The sequence below is a fragment of the Sus scrofa genome, chromosome X (assembly GCF_000003025.6).
Source record: "Sus scrofa isolate TJ Tabasco breed Duroc chromosome X, Sscrofa11.1, whole genome shotgun sequence".
Taxonomy (NCBI): Eukaryota; Metazoa; Chordata; class Mammalia; order Artiodactyla; family Suidae; genus Sus; species Sus scrofa.
In genome coordinates, this window is record NC_010461.5 from 3,828,286 (window position 1) to 3,845,698 (window position 17,413).

Below are 17,413 nucleotides of genomic sequence, written 5' to 3' on the forward strand. Positions count from 1 at the left end.
TTAGGATTCTTATCTCTGCAATTCCACAGCCTCAAGGCTCAAGTAATGAGTCTTGGAACTTCAGTTCCAGCCCTGGTTTCTGAGATGAATATTAAGTTTTGTCAGCATCCGGTCACACTGTCCCCTCCCCTGCCACTGTGGTTCCCTCAGACATTCTGACTCCACCTTCGGTCCAGTTCCCACAGCCTGGTCCTCCTCCAGCAAATGGGCTCCTTGCCGTCATCAGCAGGTGCGTTAACTAACCCCAGGGCAGTTCCCGCCAGCACGGGTTTCACTGCGGCCCCACCTTCTCTTCAGGGGGTTCCCACTCCTCCCAAGCAGCAACAGTTTAGCTGGAGACTGCGGACCTTCACTAACGGAGCTGAAATTCTAGCCCAGGTCTCAGGTGTATCAACACAAAGAGGCTTCACTTTATGCTGCTGCAAAAGCATGTTCACTTCGTGACTTTGAGTCCCGGTACCCTTTCCACCTGGAAGGCCTGTCCCTCCCCCGTCCATCCGTCCATCCGTCCACGCACCCACCCGCTCAGGGTCTCTGCAGGTTATACAGAGTTCAACGCCCCCCCGCCTGTGGCAAAGCCGCCACTGCTCCAGGACCATCTGCTTCATTTTCTCCCCTGTCCCGAGGGGCACCCTTCTCTGAATTTCTCTCCAATGTGAAACTATAGGCCGCTGTGGATTTTCACTTCACTGGATGTGCAGGTGCCCTGCACTGAGTATCAGGCCCACAGGAAAGGGACCCTTTTTTTATGTCCCCTGAGCACTGCTCTCAGCAGCAGATCACCTGAGGGTTAGGGGCAGCGGGGGGGACCCCAAGGGTGACTCGAAGAAAAAGAGGGCCTTCTTGCCGGGATGGTGCAAAGTATGCCACAAAGGGGGGTGGGGGTGTAACACCCACATCTGCTAGTCGCCACGGGGGGTAAGGGTAAGAGAAAAGTCGAGATTGAAGACAGGAGAAAAGCAAAAGGCAGAGGGTGGGCACAGACGTAATTACACAGGCGAGAGCAGGCTGGCAAAGGAAGGAGCTCAGGTAAAGCCAGGATGGGACGCACCCCATGCGCACGCGGCTCGGGGGTGGACCGCAGGGAGATGCCGGGGGCGCGCTGTTCAGCAGAGCGCAGGGAGCAGGGGGAGAGCCAGGGCCACGTCCACTCTCTCGAGGGACCCGTCCTTGCCAACGAAGTCCCCGCACTCCCCAGTTTGCACGAACGCGCCCCAGGAGACAGGCCGTCTTCCTGGGTTCCCGAGGGGACGGGGGCCTGCAGAGCTCAGTGGGAGGGGGGACTGATGGCCCCCACCTTGGAGGCTGCACGTGCCAGCTCCCCTCAGCCGCCTGGCACTGGGCACCATGGCCTGGGCTGCGCCAGGGACCAGGGTTCTCGTCTGTCATTTCTGCTCCTTTGCTGGGTGGTCTTGGGTTGGGGCGGGGATGGGGGCAGGGACCTCGGTCTGGCTGGGGAGGGGAAACTGGCACATGTGAGGTGCCCCTGTGCTGGGGCAGCAGGCAGGCAATGGTCCCCGGACAAAGCCTTGTCCCTGGCCTCTCCAGTGGCCCAGAGGCCATCGCCCTGGGCTTTTCCCTGGGAAATCCCACTCGCAGTGAACAACAGGAGAACCTTCTGGGGGTTCCAGACCATGAAAGACACTGACTTTATGACGGCCCTTCTAAACCAAATCACTCGCAATAAATTATCCCATCCATCTCCAAGAATCCATGACGGAGGAGTTCCCATCGTGGCACAGCGGAAACGAATCCGATTAGGAAACATGATGTTGTGGGTTGGATCCCTGGCCTCGCTCCGTGGGTTAAGGATCCAACGTTGCCAAGCTTCGGTGTAGGTTGCAGATGGGGTTCGGATCTAGCGTTGCTATGGCTGTGGTGTTGGCTGGCAGCTGTAGCTCGGATTCGACTCCTAGTCTGGGAATCTCCATATGCCGCGGGTGTGGCCCTAAAGACCGAAAAAGAAAAAAAGAAGTTGTGACTGAAAGAAGCTGCTCAAAATACAGTGGAGGTGAACCAGCATCCTTCCTGAGGATCACAGGTAGAAAGGTCTCCCTTTGACAACCTACGTCAAAGATCATCACGTGAGGCCAGACACATTTCAGTACTTCTTCTTCTTAAATCTTCGCCACGCTTATTTACTTTTTACAGTTTCTTTTTAGGGCCACACCTGCGGCATATGGACGTTCACGGGCTAGGGGTCGAATCAGAGCGACACCACAGCCACATTAGATTCAAGCCACATCTGGGACCTACGCTGCAGCCTGCAGCGACGCTGCATCCTGAGCCCACAGAGCAAGGCCAGCCCGCATCCTCACGGACACCAGTCGGGTTCCTGACCCGCTGAGCCGCCACGGGAACTCCAGACTTTCGTCACGTTTAAAATGTCTATTGCCGGAATCACTAAACCCTTGGCTGACCGACAGTTTACATTTCACTGTGAAGTGAAGTCTCAGTGCCAACAGAACATCCTAATCAGAAGCATTTCCCCTGAGAAGCTTCATGCCCCCCCCACTTCACGGAGAGGCTTCCAAAGCAGTCAGCAATGAGGCTGCTGAGAGGAGGGCGGCCTGCGCTTCAAGCCCCAGGGGTCAGCCCTACCGTCTCGGGGGCTGGAGGGGCGCAGACAGGGACACACCTACCTCACGGTCAGGGCTCCATCCCTGGTGACTGGCCTGGGCAGACCTGCCTCCGTCCCAATCAGGGCTGCCTCCCTGGTCCCACTGCCCTCCCTTCCTTGCTTAAGGACCTGCTGGGGCCACAGCTGTCACCTTGAAGTGAGAGCTTCATGGTTCAAGTGAAGGATGGTGACTGCATCATACACCCTCTCTGCAGACAGGCTCCTTGACTGAGGCGCTCAAGGTGCTTCCATAACCTATATGGCCCCACCGGAAAATAATCCACAAAGAAAAAGAAATAAAAGTCAACGGTTACCCCCATCAGCCACAGTTTCTTCGTGGTACCAAGGCGGTAAGTGTACGAAAGCAGCAACCATCTAGAAGCGGGAAGGGGTGACCTTTTCTAGATAGAGTGACCGCACCTGGGAGTCCAGGAGGTCCCCTTTCTGGTGGGATTCAGGTGTGGCTCAGATAAAGGAGGTCATGGGAGAAATGCAGCCGGATGGAAACCAGGGGGTGAAGAGGGTCTTTGGGGGTTGAGACCGTGGCCCGTGGCATTGCTGTTTCTGTGAGTGGCGTACCCCAGAGCAGAAACCCTAAAAGCTATTACATAATATGCTTCTGGATCCGCAGGGACACACAGCCTTCCCTCGGCCCCAGTCAGCCTGGCATTTTCCTCCTGTTCTTCTTCCCCTTCGGGATAAGCATCATTTGGAATCGCTGTTTGAATCCTGACCCTCTCGGCACCTGCGGGTGCCGTCCCCTGGCCTCAGCCCCTGGCCCGAGCCAGCGCCCCAGCGTGATGATACGTGTCTCGTTTCCGGGGCTCCGTCGGGCTTTCCTTTGTGCTCTCGGCATCTCTTCACGCTTAGTGCACCTCCCCGTTGCGTGTGTGGAAATGACCTCGTGTTTGCAAGGAAAGACCTTAAAGTCCACCCATCCTCTCAGGGGTGAGGCTGGCAAAAGCTACGGTAAAGATACACACAAAAACTGAGGCTAAAATGCCAGATTCAGGGAACTGATCAATCCATAACAAAAGTGGTCCTTTACCCCTCTGGTCTGGAAGAGGTGAGCAAATGAGGGAGAGAGGAGAGCTATCCAGCTAAGTCCCCTACGACTAAACCGTCTTTGAAAACTAGCTCTTGCCTGACTTCTGTGATGGAGGTTTCTAGACTCGGTTCCCTTCTGGGATTCCCGAGGAGGAGCGCCCTACTTCACGGTGAGCTGGTCACTGGGGGAGACGCATGAGGACACCCTACTGACTGGATCACCAAGCTGACTGCATAATCCAGACGTGCTGGCGTTCCAGCCAAATGACCAGACCCGCTGGATAAAACAGCGTATTTTCTTGGAATCGGACTAGAACATAATTCAAGTGTATCGTATAGGACAAAAGTTCCAGGAGGAAAACCACTCGAAAGGCTTCGGTGGATACGGAAGCAAAAGGAGACGGGCATGCCTAGAACATTATGGGTGCTCTGTATGTTAAACCATGAAAGAACCGCTAGATCAGATATGAACTGTACAGACAACCCTGAGCTGAATTAACTAAGGGAAAAAAAGGCATAACTACAATCAGAAAGGAAAGAGGGGAGTTCCCGTCGTGGCGCAGTGGTTAACGAATCCGACTAGGAACCATGAGGTTGCAGGTTCGATCCCTGCCCTTGCTCAGTGGGTTAACGATCCGGCGTTGCCGTGAGCTGTGGTGTAGGTTGCAGACGCGGCTCGGATCCCGCGTTGCTGTGGCTCTGGCGTAGGCCGGTGGCCACAGCTCCGATTGGACCCCTAGCCTGGGAACCTCCATATGCCGCGGGAGCAGCCCAAAGAAATAGCAAAAAGACAAAAAAAAAAAAAAAGAAAGGAAAGAGGGAGTCTGGGGTTAATAGATGCAAACCGTTGCATTGGGAGTGGATCAGCACTGAGAGCCTGCTGTACCCAGCAGGGAACTCTATCGAGTCACTTGGAATGGAACATGATGGAGCATGATGAGAGAAAAAGAATGTGTGTATATATATATGTATGACTGGGTCACTTTGCTGTACAGCAGAAATTGACAGAACACTGTAAATCAACTATAATGGAAAAAGTAAAAATCTTTAAAAAAATGACAGAGGGGACATTAAATCCAATACCATAAAAATGAAAATGATTAAAGAAGATTAATATGACAAACTGTATGCAAACAAATAGAGTAACCTGGAGGAAATGGATAAATTGCTAGCAAAGTACAACCGATTACGATCAAAGCAAACAGAAACAGAAAATCTTTTCAGACCTATAATTATTAAGGAGGTTAATTCAGTAATCAGAAATCTCTCAACAAAGAAAACAGGACCAAATGGCTTCACTGGGGAATTCTACCAGACTTTAAAGAATTAACACCCAATATTCCTCAAACTCGTCCCCAAAATTAAAGAGGATGAAACACCCCCAAACTCATGCTGTGAGACCAGCATCACCCTGGTACAAAAGTCAAACAAGAAACTACAAGAAACAGATGCAAATGTACTCAACCCAATGCGAGCAAACTGATTTAAACAGCACAGTAAAAGTATCATACACCTGACCACGTGGGATTTCTTCCTGCAGTGCAAGGATGGTTCAACACCCGAAAATCAATGAGATACACCCTATGAGTGAAAGAAGGAAAAAAAACACAGGTTCATTTCAACTGCTGCAGAAAAGGTATCTGACAAAACTCAACACCCTTTTATGATGTAAACACTCAAACTAGGAATAAAAGGAAATGACCTCAATATAATAAAGGCCGTATTCAAAAGCCCACAGCTACCATCATACTCAGTATGAGAAGGCTGAAAGCGTTTCCTCTGAGATCAGGAACACGAGAAAAATACCTTCTCTTGCCACTTTTATTCCAGACAGCACTGGAAGTCATAGCCAGAGCTATTAGGAAAGAAAAAGAATTAAAAGGCATCCAAATAGGAAAGGAAGAAGTGACGTTATCCATTTGCACATCTCATACATAGAAAACCCTAAACACTCCGCTCACATCTACAACACCGTTAGAACTAATAAAAAAATATGGCAGCATTTCAGGACACAAAAATCAACCTGCAAAAATCAGTTGCATTTCTATACACTAATAATGGACAGTCTGAGAGAAAACATAAACAATTCCATTTACAACAGCATCAAAGAAAAATAAACTGACCCAAGAAGATGAAAGACTTGTACACATACTATACAACATTGCCAGAAGGAACTAAAGAAGACACAAATAAACAGAAACACATCCCATGTTCATGGACTAGAAGATTTGATACCATTATAATTTATGTCCACACTACCCAAAGCAATCTACAGATTCAGAGTAATTCCTATCAAAATCCCAACATTTGGAGTTCCCATCGTGGCTCAGCAGAAACGAATGTGACTACTATCCCTGAGGAGACAGCTTCAATCCCTGGCCTTGCTCAGTGGGTTAAGGATCCCGCAAGGCCGTGAGTTATAGGATAGGTCACAGACACTGTGGCTGTGGTGTAGTCTGGCAGCAAGAGCTCCCATTTGACCCCTAGCCTGGGAACTTCCATATGCTGCAGGTGCAACCCCCAAAAAGCAAAAAAAAAAAAAAAAAAAAAAGAAAGAAAGAAATGAAGTTGGACTCTTACCCTTACACAAAAATTAATTTAAAAAAGTATTAAAGACCTAAAGCTAAGAACTAAAACTAAAATTCCTAAAAGAAAACCTAGAAAGTTTTAGGACACTGGATTTTAAAGAGATGTCCTGGACCTGACACTAAAAGCCTGTGAAAGACGTAGCCAAATGGGAGTACATCAAACTTCTGTAGATCAAAGGATACCCCATCAATGGAATGAAAAGGCCACCTATGAAATGGAAGTTATAAAATCATACATCTGATAAAGGATTTCTATCCAGGATAAATAAAGAAGTCCTAAAACACAGGAATAAAAAAAGAAATAACACTACTAAAAAATGGGCAAAGGACTTGAACACACATTGCTCCAAATAAGACACACAAATGGCCAAAAGCATAACCAAACAATACTTCCCATCATTCATCGTTAGAGACATGCAAATGCAAACCGAGAATATCACTTCACACCCATCAGGATGGTGGCTATCAAAAAGATGGAATGTAACACGTGTTGGTTAAAATGTGGAGAAAGGGCAACTTTGCTGGACTACTGCAGGGAAGATAATGAAATGGTACAGCCATTATAGATGACAATATGGTGGATTCTCAAAAAATTAAAATTGGAGGAGTTCCCGTTGTGGTTCAGCAGTAACAAACCCAACTAGTATCCATGAAGACGTGGGTTCGATCCCTGGCCTCACTCAATGGGCTAAGGATCCTGCACTGCTGTGGCTGTGGCTGTGGCTGGCAGCTGCAGTTCCGATTCAAACCCTAGCCTGGGAACATCCATATGCCAAGGGTGAGGCCCTAAAAAAGACACCCCCCCCAAAAAAAAAGAGAGAGAGAGCTTAAAGTTAGAATTAGGAGTTCCTGTCATGGCTCAGTGGAAACGAATCCAACTAGGAACCATGAGGTTCTGGGTTTGATCCCTGGCCTCACTCCGTGGGTTAAGGATCCAGCATTCTCGTGGGCTGTGGTGTAGGTTGCAGAGGCGGCTTGGATCTGGCGTGGCTGTGGCTGTGGTGTAGGCCAGCAGATACAGCTCCGATTCAACCCCTAGTGGGAACTTCCCTACGCCACAGGTGCGGCTCTAAAAAAAAGCACAAAATATATATATATGTGTATATATATATCTATATATATATAAAGTTATATATATGTATATGTGTATATATATATAAAGTTAGGATTACCATATAAGCCAACAATCAGACTTCTGGGAAACTACCCTAGAGAAATGAAAGCAGGACCTCTGAGGATGTGCACGCCAATGTTTAGAGCTGCCTTATGAACAACAGCAAAGAAAAGGGAAAAACTCAGGTTGCTTCCTTTGGACAAGTGAATGGATAAACACGATGTGGTCCATCCCCCGAAAGGAGTATAATTCAGTTTTAAAAGGAAGAAAATCCTGACACATGGCACAACATGGATGAATCTGCAGGACACTGTGCTACATTCCCAAAGCCAGTCACCAACGGGCAGAGAGGGTTTGGGGTCCCTAGGGTGGTTCACCGTCACGGAGCCAGAAAGTAGAATGTTCCGTGCTCGGGGTGGAGGAGAGGAGACTGGGCGTTAGTGGTTCCCGGGGACAGAGCGTCTGCGCTGCAAGAGAAAGAAGCCTGAGAGGTGGATGGTACTGAGGGTTCCACTACCTGAACTTACTTAACACGACTGAACTGTACGCTAAAAATGGACCCAATGGTAGTTTGAAGCGGTTTCTTATCACATATGGATGTGGTTCTGTTTTTAACGTTTGTGAGGGTGACGGAGTGTGCAAGGAACCCAAAAAGGCAGCAGATGAAGGGAGTGTGTACCACGGTGCTTGTACTCATGCCTGAGGGTGGGTGTGTGTGTGTAATCTAAGTGTGTATAATCCAAGAACAGCCCACAAGACTTTCAGGTGACCCAGGCACCCGTATTAGCAGGGTCCTGTACAGGAAATTCCCCAGGTCTAGGCGGGTATTCAGCCTGCACCTCTGCATATATGTATAAATACACATAACCACATCTTTTTTTTTTCTCTTAAGGGCCACAACGGCAGCATACAGAGGTTCCCAGGCTAGGGGTCAAATTGGAGCTGCAGCTACTGGCCTACACCACAGCCACAGCGACGCTGGGTCCAAGCCGCATCGGTGACCTATACAGCAGCTTGTGGCAACGCTGGATCCCTAACCCACCGAGCGAGGCCAGGGATCGAAACCACATCCTCACGGACACTGTGCTGGGTTCTTAACCTGATGAGCCAGAGTGACAGCTGCACAGCACAAGTTTAAAACAACGATGACTCATAGTCACACCGTTTTGAACCCAAAACCACTGCTGTAACAATAACCTTTTTCTCTCTTAGCACCAGGAAATCTAAAGACTGGGTAGTCACCTTTCTTCCTAGAAGAATCTTAAAATAATACTCCATGCTAAGCCTTTTGTGGCCCTGTAATCTAGAACATTTTTGACCTTCTCACATTTAGTAAGAAACAGCAGGCAATTCAGTTCTGATCAATCTTCCGCTAACAAGCCCCAAGGGAGAAAAGTCATCTTTCCTTTCAAAGGAAAACCGGGAAAGAAAGTTGTAAAGGCCACACAAACAGACCCATTAGTGTTGAATTATGTCGGAAGCTTTTTCAAAAAAAGTTTAAACTTCATGGCATGCCCGCTGTGATGCAGTGGGTTAAGAATCGGACTGCAGCAGCTCAGGTCACTGCAGAGGCAAGGATGTGATCCCTGGCTTGGCACAATGGGTTCAGGATCTGGTGTTGCCATTCCAGAGGTCACAGCTTTGGCCTGGATTCAATCTCTGGCCTGGGAACTTCCATGTGCTGAGGGTGTGGTCATTAAAAAAAAAAAAAGAAAAAAAGAAAAAAATTAAACTTCTTGGGGGAGATTTAGTGCTTGATTTGTCATCAATATGATAGAATTTACACGGTTGCTGAAATGGTAATCCTGCACCTGATTTGAAAAGAAAAGGCCGCCTGTTTTAAACTTTGAAGGAATTCTGTCAGGAGTATCATCCTTATATAATACTGATAACACACCAAATGCAATTGTTTTCGTCAGGAATCACTGAAAGGAAGGTATATTATTTGAAGAAGCCTTTAAGAAGAAGAGATAGGAGTTCCCTATGGGCTAAGCAGGTTACGGATCTGGAGGTGTCCGTGCTGTGGCTCGGGTTTGACCCCTGGCCTGGGAACTTCTGCATGCCATGGGCACAGCCAAAAAAAAAAAAGAATCTGAAAAAGAATATATACACACAAATACAGAAGATAGGTGTGTATAATGTGTGTGTGTAACTGAATCACTTTGCTGTACACCTGAAATAAACACATGGCAAATATTTCAAATAAAAAAAAAAAAAAAGAATTTCTTGGAGTTCCCATTGTGGCTCAGTAGCTTAAAAACCCAACATAGTGTCTATGAGGATGCCAGTTAGATCCCCGGCCTCACTCAGTGGGTTAAGGATCCGGTGTTTCTGCGAGCTGCGGTGTAGGTCGCAGACGCAGCTCGGATCTGGCGTTGTCCGTGGCTGTGGGGAGGGCCAGCAACTGCTGCTCTGATTCAACCCCTAGCCTGGGAACCTCCATATGCGGCAGGTGCAGCTTGAAAAAGAAAAAGAAAAAAAAAAAAAAAGAATTTGTTTTCAACAAACAAGCAAAAAGGACAAGATAGAATCACCGCACATACGAGCGTCCCGCAAACTCTCTCAGGAGTCCTCTGGGCCTTCCAAGGAAGAGAATGTCCCGAGAAGCTCGCAGGACAAGAGAGTAAACGCCGCGTGCCGGGCCTCAGGCTGGCGGATGGATTTCCCGCTAAGATCGTGAGTACGGCACCGAGCCACGAGGCTGCGCGCGGCAGGGGACGCACCTGGCATGAGCCCGGCCGTGGGGAAGACCTCCTTGAGCTTCGCCTGGCTGGTTTCCACCAGCTCCTCCTTCGACATGGGGAGCTGCAGGACGTCGATGATGATCTGGGCCGCCTCCAGGGCCTTCTTGCCCATGACGAGGGACTTGACCTCCCAGCTGTATTTCTTCCCATAGCGACCACAGATGTCCTCAAACACCACGGAATAGAGCCGCTCGGTATCTGCCGAGACGAGAGAGGGAGAGAGGCTTTTAGGGTGCGGGCTGTGTTCACACCACGTCGGCAGCAGAGAAGCGTCTGTGTACACAGCGCAGACACGGTCAGGGTGCAAAGCTCGCGCAGAGGCCGACGGACATATGGGACATGGGAGGTGTGCCTAAGAGCTGGGAAGTGTCCCTAACATGTGGGCTAGACGACGCCCTGGGCGGCCTGCGCTCTGCTGCTCTGGGGTCACAGATTGCGAGAGACGTGAAATGGAACGGTCTGCTATCAGCAGGCACAGGTGTGAGGCTCCCCAGCGCACATCCTGAGAGCAGCACAGGAGGTTCTGCAGGTGGGGCCCTCCGCTGGTAGGGACACTTCCTGCCTCTTAGGGACACGTCCAGTGCCCTGTGCCATCACGCCCAGCAGGAGCACCTGGCCAGGGGTGCAGGTCTGAAGCTGCCACGTGAGAACAGACACTTCTGCGCAGTGCTGGGTAGGAAGACGCAACGCCCCGTGTTCCAGGTGTACCCTCCCAGCACCACCAGCCTCATGGCACCTCCGTCAGCAGATGTGGCGGGAGGGGATCTCCCACACTGGCCCATTCGGCAGCGGTACAGTGGGACCCAGCTGTGATGCTCTCACAGTGAGGGGTTCGGTCCCAAAGGCCACCCCCACCCCCAGGCCTGCTTCTCCAGGCAGATGACCAGCCCTGCCCCCTGGAAGCCCCTGAATGTGATGCGTCGTGCCAGGACCTGCCTGCAGGCTGCTTCCTGGCACCCGCCCTGGACCCGTGGCCCCACGGCGGGCGGGGTGATCTGGCCTTGACCATGGCCAGCAACAGAGCTTCCCTCTTGCCTGTGCTTTTCCAGGCAAAACCACCCCCAGCTGTGTATTGAATACAACTTCCTCTTTAGCACTTGGACTATGTGGAGCCTCACTTTTCCACCAAGGGCTGGGCTTTGGGGTGGGGGGGCGCAGTGACACACAAAGCAAGCAGGTCTCCCGTGTCCGCCCTGGCAGGGACTCAGCCTTACTCAGACATGACCCCCGGATGGGCTAATAAATTCCTGCTTTTGTTTCTGTTTGGGGTTGGGTACAAAGAAGCCCAGGAAGACGTGAAGAAAAGACTTGAAGAAAAGACTTCCTGGGCATCTTTGTAGAAGAGGCCAGTGTTTGGATAAAAACCGGAGCGGCTCTGGTTTGTCCAGAACCCACCCTGCACGTAATCTCCCTAAAGAAGTCCCGGCTGAGAGGGGGAAAGGCCTGGTCCACTCCTGTGCTGGTAATAAGGACAGTGTCACCCGCAACAAAGGCTCTTTTCTCTCCTTCCTTGTGCGGCGGGGTGGGGTGTGGGGGGGTGGGGATGGGGGAGTGGAGGACTGGCAGGGAAGCTGCATTTTCCTTTCTCCCCCTAAACACGTTTCTTCTAGTAGTTGTGACAGAAAAAAATGACAAAAAGGCATTGCAGGCATGGAACGAGGGGGAGGGCACTGATGGGTCTGAGAAGCCTAGAAGGTGCCAGGAGGAGCAGCAGAGGCCAGGCGGGGAGGCAAGGACCATTCGGGGGCTGCTGCCCAAGCAGGTGGACGAGGCAGGAGAAAGGAACCTGGAAAAGTCCTAATTCTGAAGACGGAAAACAGCCATCTTCTTTTAAAGTGCTTTAAAAGCCGTGTTGATTTAAAGCTTTAAGCCTTTCACTTAAAAGGCACAGAGCTGTGGGACTGTAAATCCACAAACAACTCTGCAGCCACTTTTCTTCACAATTTAGATAAAATCACCCCAAACCCGCGGTGGATGAAGCAAGGATCTAAACACGATGTTAAGTTCCTCAGATCCCACAATGACTGCGCGTCCTTATAAGGAAAGGGACAGCGTTTTGAAAAGAAAAGGTTCTCCAGATGCTAAACTAAAATGAAGCAGCACCAAGGAGCTGTGCCCCGCGATCAAGTGCACAGGCTGCCCGCCCACCTCCAAAAGGTTCGTTACTATGTATCACATAGATAAACAAGAAGGCCCTACCGCCCAGCCAGGGGAACTCTACTCAACCTTTGGAGATAAGCTGTAAGGGAGAAAGAAGGATCTGAAGGGCATCAGAGGGGGAGGTGGGAGCTGGCCCAGGGCTAGCTACTTTCAGACCTTGCTGTTTTCATCCTGAGCTCACACCCATGCCAGGTGGGGACTGTGCACGGGACTCAGCCTCAGAGTCACTAAACTGTTCTTAGAGACGGAAGAAGGACCTCTGTTCTCTCTGAGCCTAAGGTTCTCATTGCAAGGGCTTTTTTTTTTTTTTTTTTTCTTTTCCTTTCTACAACCGCACCTGCTGCATATGGAAGTTCCCAGGCCAGGGGTCAAATCGGAGCTGCAGATGCCAGCCGACACCACAGCCACAACAATGCCAGATCCGAGCCTACGCCATAGCTCATGGCAACACAGGATACTTGACCCACTGAGCAAAGCCGGGGATCAAACCCACGTCCTCATGGACCCTAGTCCAGGAACGGCACTAATGTTGGCTGAGCCCATCCTCAGTGGAGGGTCCGTTTTCCCGATAAAGATGGAGGGGGCGAGGGCACCTCCCACTCTGTCTTGCAGGAAGCTGCGCCCCTGACCGTGCAGTCAGGCACCTAAGGCCAAGAGTACAGCCGTGAGCAGCACTATTTAGTAGCCAAACACCTCGATTGGCCCGTTAGTAACAAGCACCCCTGACAAGATCTGACCCTCTGCCCCGCCCCACTTGTTTCCAGACCAGACCTAGCATGCCGCATCGGGAGACAGCAAGGCTTCCGCAAATCTGAGATGCGTGGTCAGTTCCAGCCCGGCCGCCTTCTACCCGGACGTCCTGGGAGGACCTGCTCACCTCTCCGACCTGCAGTCTGCACCGAGGGTGCTGGAGAGCGGCCACTGGCCTGCAGGCCCAGGTGCCCAGAGGACTCGGGTGGGAGGCTGAAGCAGCGGGCACTCTGAGCTCAGCCGCTTGGGGTGGGGTGGTGGGGCTCGGTTTAAATCTATACGGGGTGTGTGGGGGGGTCCTAACAGGACCACACACCTGCCAGGCACTTTGTCACCCGGGCAGGTAATCTATGCGGAGCTGGGAGCACAGTGCCTACCCGACCAGATGCCCCAGGGTGGCCGCCTGGAGTTGCAGGAAATACCTGCCTTGCAGCTGCCCCATGGAGGGCGGTTAGGAACCGTCTGGGATTTAAGAGGAAATGACAAGCTGTGCTTTCTCCCTGACACCACGGCTCCCACAACGGCACAGAGCTGCTTCCTCTGAGAGGGCAGGGTGCACCGACGTAAATGCCACACCTACCTACATCCGTAAAGAAATATGAAATGGCTTTAACAATAAAAGCCCAACCCAACACAGGGTACATTTGGATAAAAGTGGTGGTGTCATTTTTCCAAGCTGTTGTGAGAGTATGTAGTAGGTCATTGATGACCAAGCAGATTTAAGAAAAAAAAAAAAAAAAAAAAATTCACTTATTCTGTTCACCTAAGATATTCTACCAGTGGTTTCCCTAACCCACTGGTTCTCAAAATGTGGTCCCTGGACCAGGGGCCTCAGAAATGCAAATTCCTTGGCCTTACCCAGATCTGCAGAGTATAAACTGGGTGGGGCCAGCACTGTGTGTCTTATCAAGCTCCCCCTGTGCCCCCAGGGAACTAGATGTGTTTTTACTAAAGCCCTGTGCTCTACAAAGTCAGTGAATTTATTTATTTATTTATTTATTTATTTTGCTTTTTAGGGCCACACCAGCGGCACATGGAGGTTCCCAGGCTAGAGGTCAAATCCAAGCTATAGCTGCCACCTGCACCACAGTCACAGCCACGCCAGATCCGAGCCACGTCTGTGACCTACACCACCGCTCATGGCCACGCCGGATCCTGAACCCACAGAGCAAGGCCAGGGATGGAACCCACACCCTTGTGGTTCCTTGTCGGATTCATTTCCACTGCGCCACAACAGGAACACCCCAACGCCAGTGGTTTTCAAAACCGGCCCAGTTTCACCAAGAAACGCTGCCTTTTCATGCTTACATAGATAGAGTGACTGGTAAAAGTGAAAGAAAAAAACAGTCTATTCACACGTGCCTCCATATTGCACCCCAGTTGTCCTTAAAGTTCTTTTGTGGAAAGTTTCATTTCTTTTTTTGTCTTTTTGCTATTTCTTGGGCCGCTCCCACGGCATATGGAGGTTCCCAGGCTAGGGGTCTAATCGGAGCTGTAGCCACCCGCCTATGCCAGAGCCACAGCAACTCGGGATCCGAGCCGCGTCTGCAACCTACACCACAGCTCACGGCAACGCCGGATCGTTAACCCACTGAGCAAGGGCAGGGACCGAACCCGCAACCTCATGGTTCCTAGTCGGATTCGTTAACCACTGCGCCACGACGGGAACTCCAGAAAAGTTTCATTTCTATAGACAAGAAAGTCACAGACGTGGAGAACAGACTTGTGGTTGCCGAGGGGGCGGGGGAGGGAGTGGGGTGGCTCGGAGCTTGGGGTCCGTAGATGCAGACGCCTGCCTTTGGAATGGGTGGGCACTGAGATGCTGCTGTGTTGCACTGAGAAGGATGTCTGGTCCCTGATGAGGGAGCATGATCACGGGAGAAAATAGAATGTGTACATGTATGTGTAACTGGGTCACCATGCTGCACAGGAGAAGAAAGAAAAATTGTATTGGGGAAATCACTATTAAAAAAATAATAATAATTTAAAAGAAGAATTAAAAAAAAGTAGCGGGGGGGGAAATAGTTCTTTTGTTCTTTGGAAGCAGCATGTCTTGGAAGAAACCTCAAGACACTTCTGCAGAACGTCCTGTGCTGAGAGCATCAGTGAAGGGGTTCGGCTCTCTCCGAGCAGGAAGAGGAACCATTTCCCATTTCCAGCCTGGGACCACGGAGCTGGAAGGACCAGAGTCGCCGGGGGCCTTGCGAGATCAGCCACTGAGGCCCACACGCGTGCCCCAGGGACGTTCTACCCTGGGAGCCTTGATGTCCCCGTGAAACACATCCAGTCTTAGGAAGGACCTCATCCGAAAAGACGTGTCTGCTCCCCACGCTGCACGATCCGGTCAGGTGGCACAGCTATCCTAGAAAGTGACCTCTGAAGGACAAGACCCTGCAAACGTGGCCAGCGCGTCTCAGGAGACGGCGCTGAGCCATCCCACACGGCGCATCGGATATCAGGGGCTGCCTCGGGCTCTACCTTGATGTCCCACAGCAGCCACACTGGCTTAATGATTTCTAGAACCCTAACGGCAGGAGTCTGTGCGAGGTCACTGAGGCCACCTGCTGTGAACCACTGCTGTCCCTGCTCCTGGCTCCCAGCACCAATCCAGGATCCTGTCGGTTCTCTGGCTCAGAGTCGCTTCTGGCACTTTGCTGTCGGCTCGGTCTGAGGGGCCACAGGGACGGGCAGGACCACAGGGGAGGCCAGGGCAAGAGCAGGCAGACAGTTTCGGAGCAGGCGGGCAGGGGCAGCCGGAGGCACGAGGCCTGCCTCATGGAAGGCGCTCCCAGGTGCACAGGGAAGTGACAAGGGCCCGGCAGGTGAGGACCAGCAGAGGCTGCTCACCCCTGGCTCTCCATCTGGGCCGCGGCTCGTGCTGGGCAGCGGCTGAAGGGCAGGCCGGGGACGGAGAGGGAGAGCCCTGCAGGGGAAAGTGGCCATTGCAGCGACACTGGCTGGAGGCAGCCACTAGGAGCCAGGCAACTGCCCAACTGGTCTGGGGCACATCTGGCTCTCCCGGGCTGGGCCGCACTGGAAGCTGCATCGGGGATGGGTGCTGCGGCTGCAGGGCTGTGGTCTGGCTTTCAGTTGGGATGCTGGGGAGGCTGTGGGTCAGGGCCATGCTCGTCCTGGGCACTGTCACACATCCTGCCTGGCACCTGGAAGGCGTCTGCCCCTGGCTGGCACTCTCACCTGTGCTGAGATCCAAGGCCCCTGTCCTCCGAGTGGAGACAGTCGCCCTGCAGGCTGTGTCAGCGTGGGAAGGACACGTGCAGCTACGTGGAAAGCCACAAAGTGAGCAGAGCGGCTGTGAGGACTGCTGGCGGGCCTCAGACATTTGTGTCCCAGGGAAGAAACGGGTCACTGAGCTGGGACCCACTGGGCCCCAGCCTGGCCCAGTCTCCTCCCGGACACCTGACCCTGCCCAGGCCCACACGAGCAGGTTCCCAGCCAGGCAGTGGCCCCACTCCCTACCTAGCTCCCTACACCTCTCCTGTGGGAAGCACACCTCTTCGCACAGGGGCACGGGCACCGACCATGTGATGGGCACTGGGAAACATGCAGGAAGTGAGACAGAAACGTCCTGGCGACGTGGCGCACATACATCAGCGACTGGGATGGAGAAGCTCATTCACGTTGTCAGGAGGTAACTCAAGAGCGTTTTTCTCAGTGAAAGACCTACTGAGATGTGGCACTCTGCTCACCCCAGGACCTGGAGCCCAGGAGCGTCCTCTCAGACCTAAGAAGGGAGGCCAGGGAGAGTGCGTGTGGGACACTGAGCACTCAGCGTCCTGGCATTCTGGGGAGGAGCACGGAAGGGGACCAAAACAAACACGCTGCCTCCAACAAACCTTGCTGTGTCCAGGTGCTGAGGGCACTCGGGGGCTTTCTCCTGCAGCCACGATGTGCTTTTTTTTTTGTAGGGTTGCACCTGCAGCATATGGAAGTTCCCAGGCTAGGGGCTGAATCAGAGCTGCAGCAGCCGCAGCAACACCAGACAGACGCAAGCCGCGTCTGCGACCTACACCATAGCTCACGGCAACACAGATTCTTAACCCACAGAGCGAGGCCAGGGATGGAACACACACCCTCGTGGGTTTGCTCCTGCTGAGCCACAACAGGAACTCTTTAACCTTTACAAGTGAGCCTCCGTGTAAGAGGGAGCACTTCCTTGTGTTTAGGAATGTAAAAGATTGCAATGAATAATTAACAAGCACGAAATTAGGAGTCCGGTACCACGTGCTTCAGATTCGCAGCCTGCTCGCTCTAGGAGGCCGAGAGAAAAGTATTTAAGGGTTTGACGTATTGTTTTCCACGGCTGTAAGCTATGAACTGTGAAAAAGCAACGATCAACGTCACTCCTTAAAATGATCTATAGTCATGATTT

General features: G+C 51.7%; 1 protein-coding gene across 2 annotated transcripts in view; it reads right to left on the reverse strand.

Moving 5' to 3' along the window:
- Positions 1-17,413, reverse strand: part of PUDP (pseudouridine 5'-phosphatase) — a 298,656-nt gene that overhangs the window by 250,799 nt on the left and 30,444 nt on the right. For both annotated transcript variants that reach the window (XR_002340816.1, XM_021080519.1), the window contains exon 2: positions 10,093-10,311. Coding sequence is in view for 1 of the 2 variants with exons in the window: in XM_021080519.1 (XP_020936178.1) it covers positions 10,093-10,311 (219 nt within the window). In the remaining variant the exon portion in view is untranslated. The remainder of the gene's footprint in view (positions 1-10,092; positions 10,312-17,413) is intronic.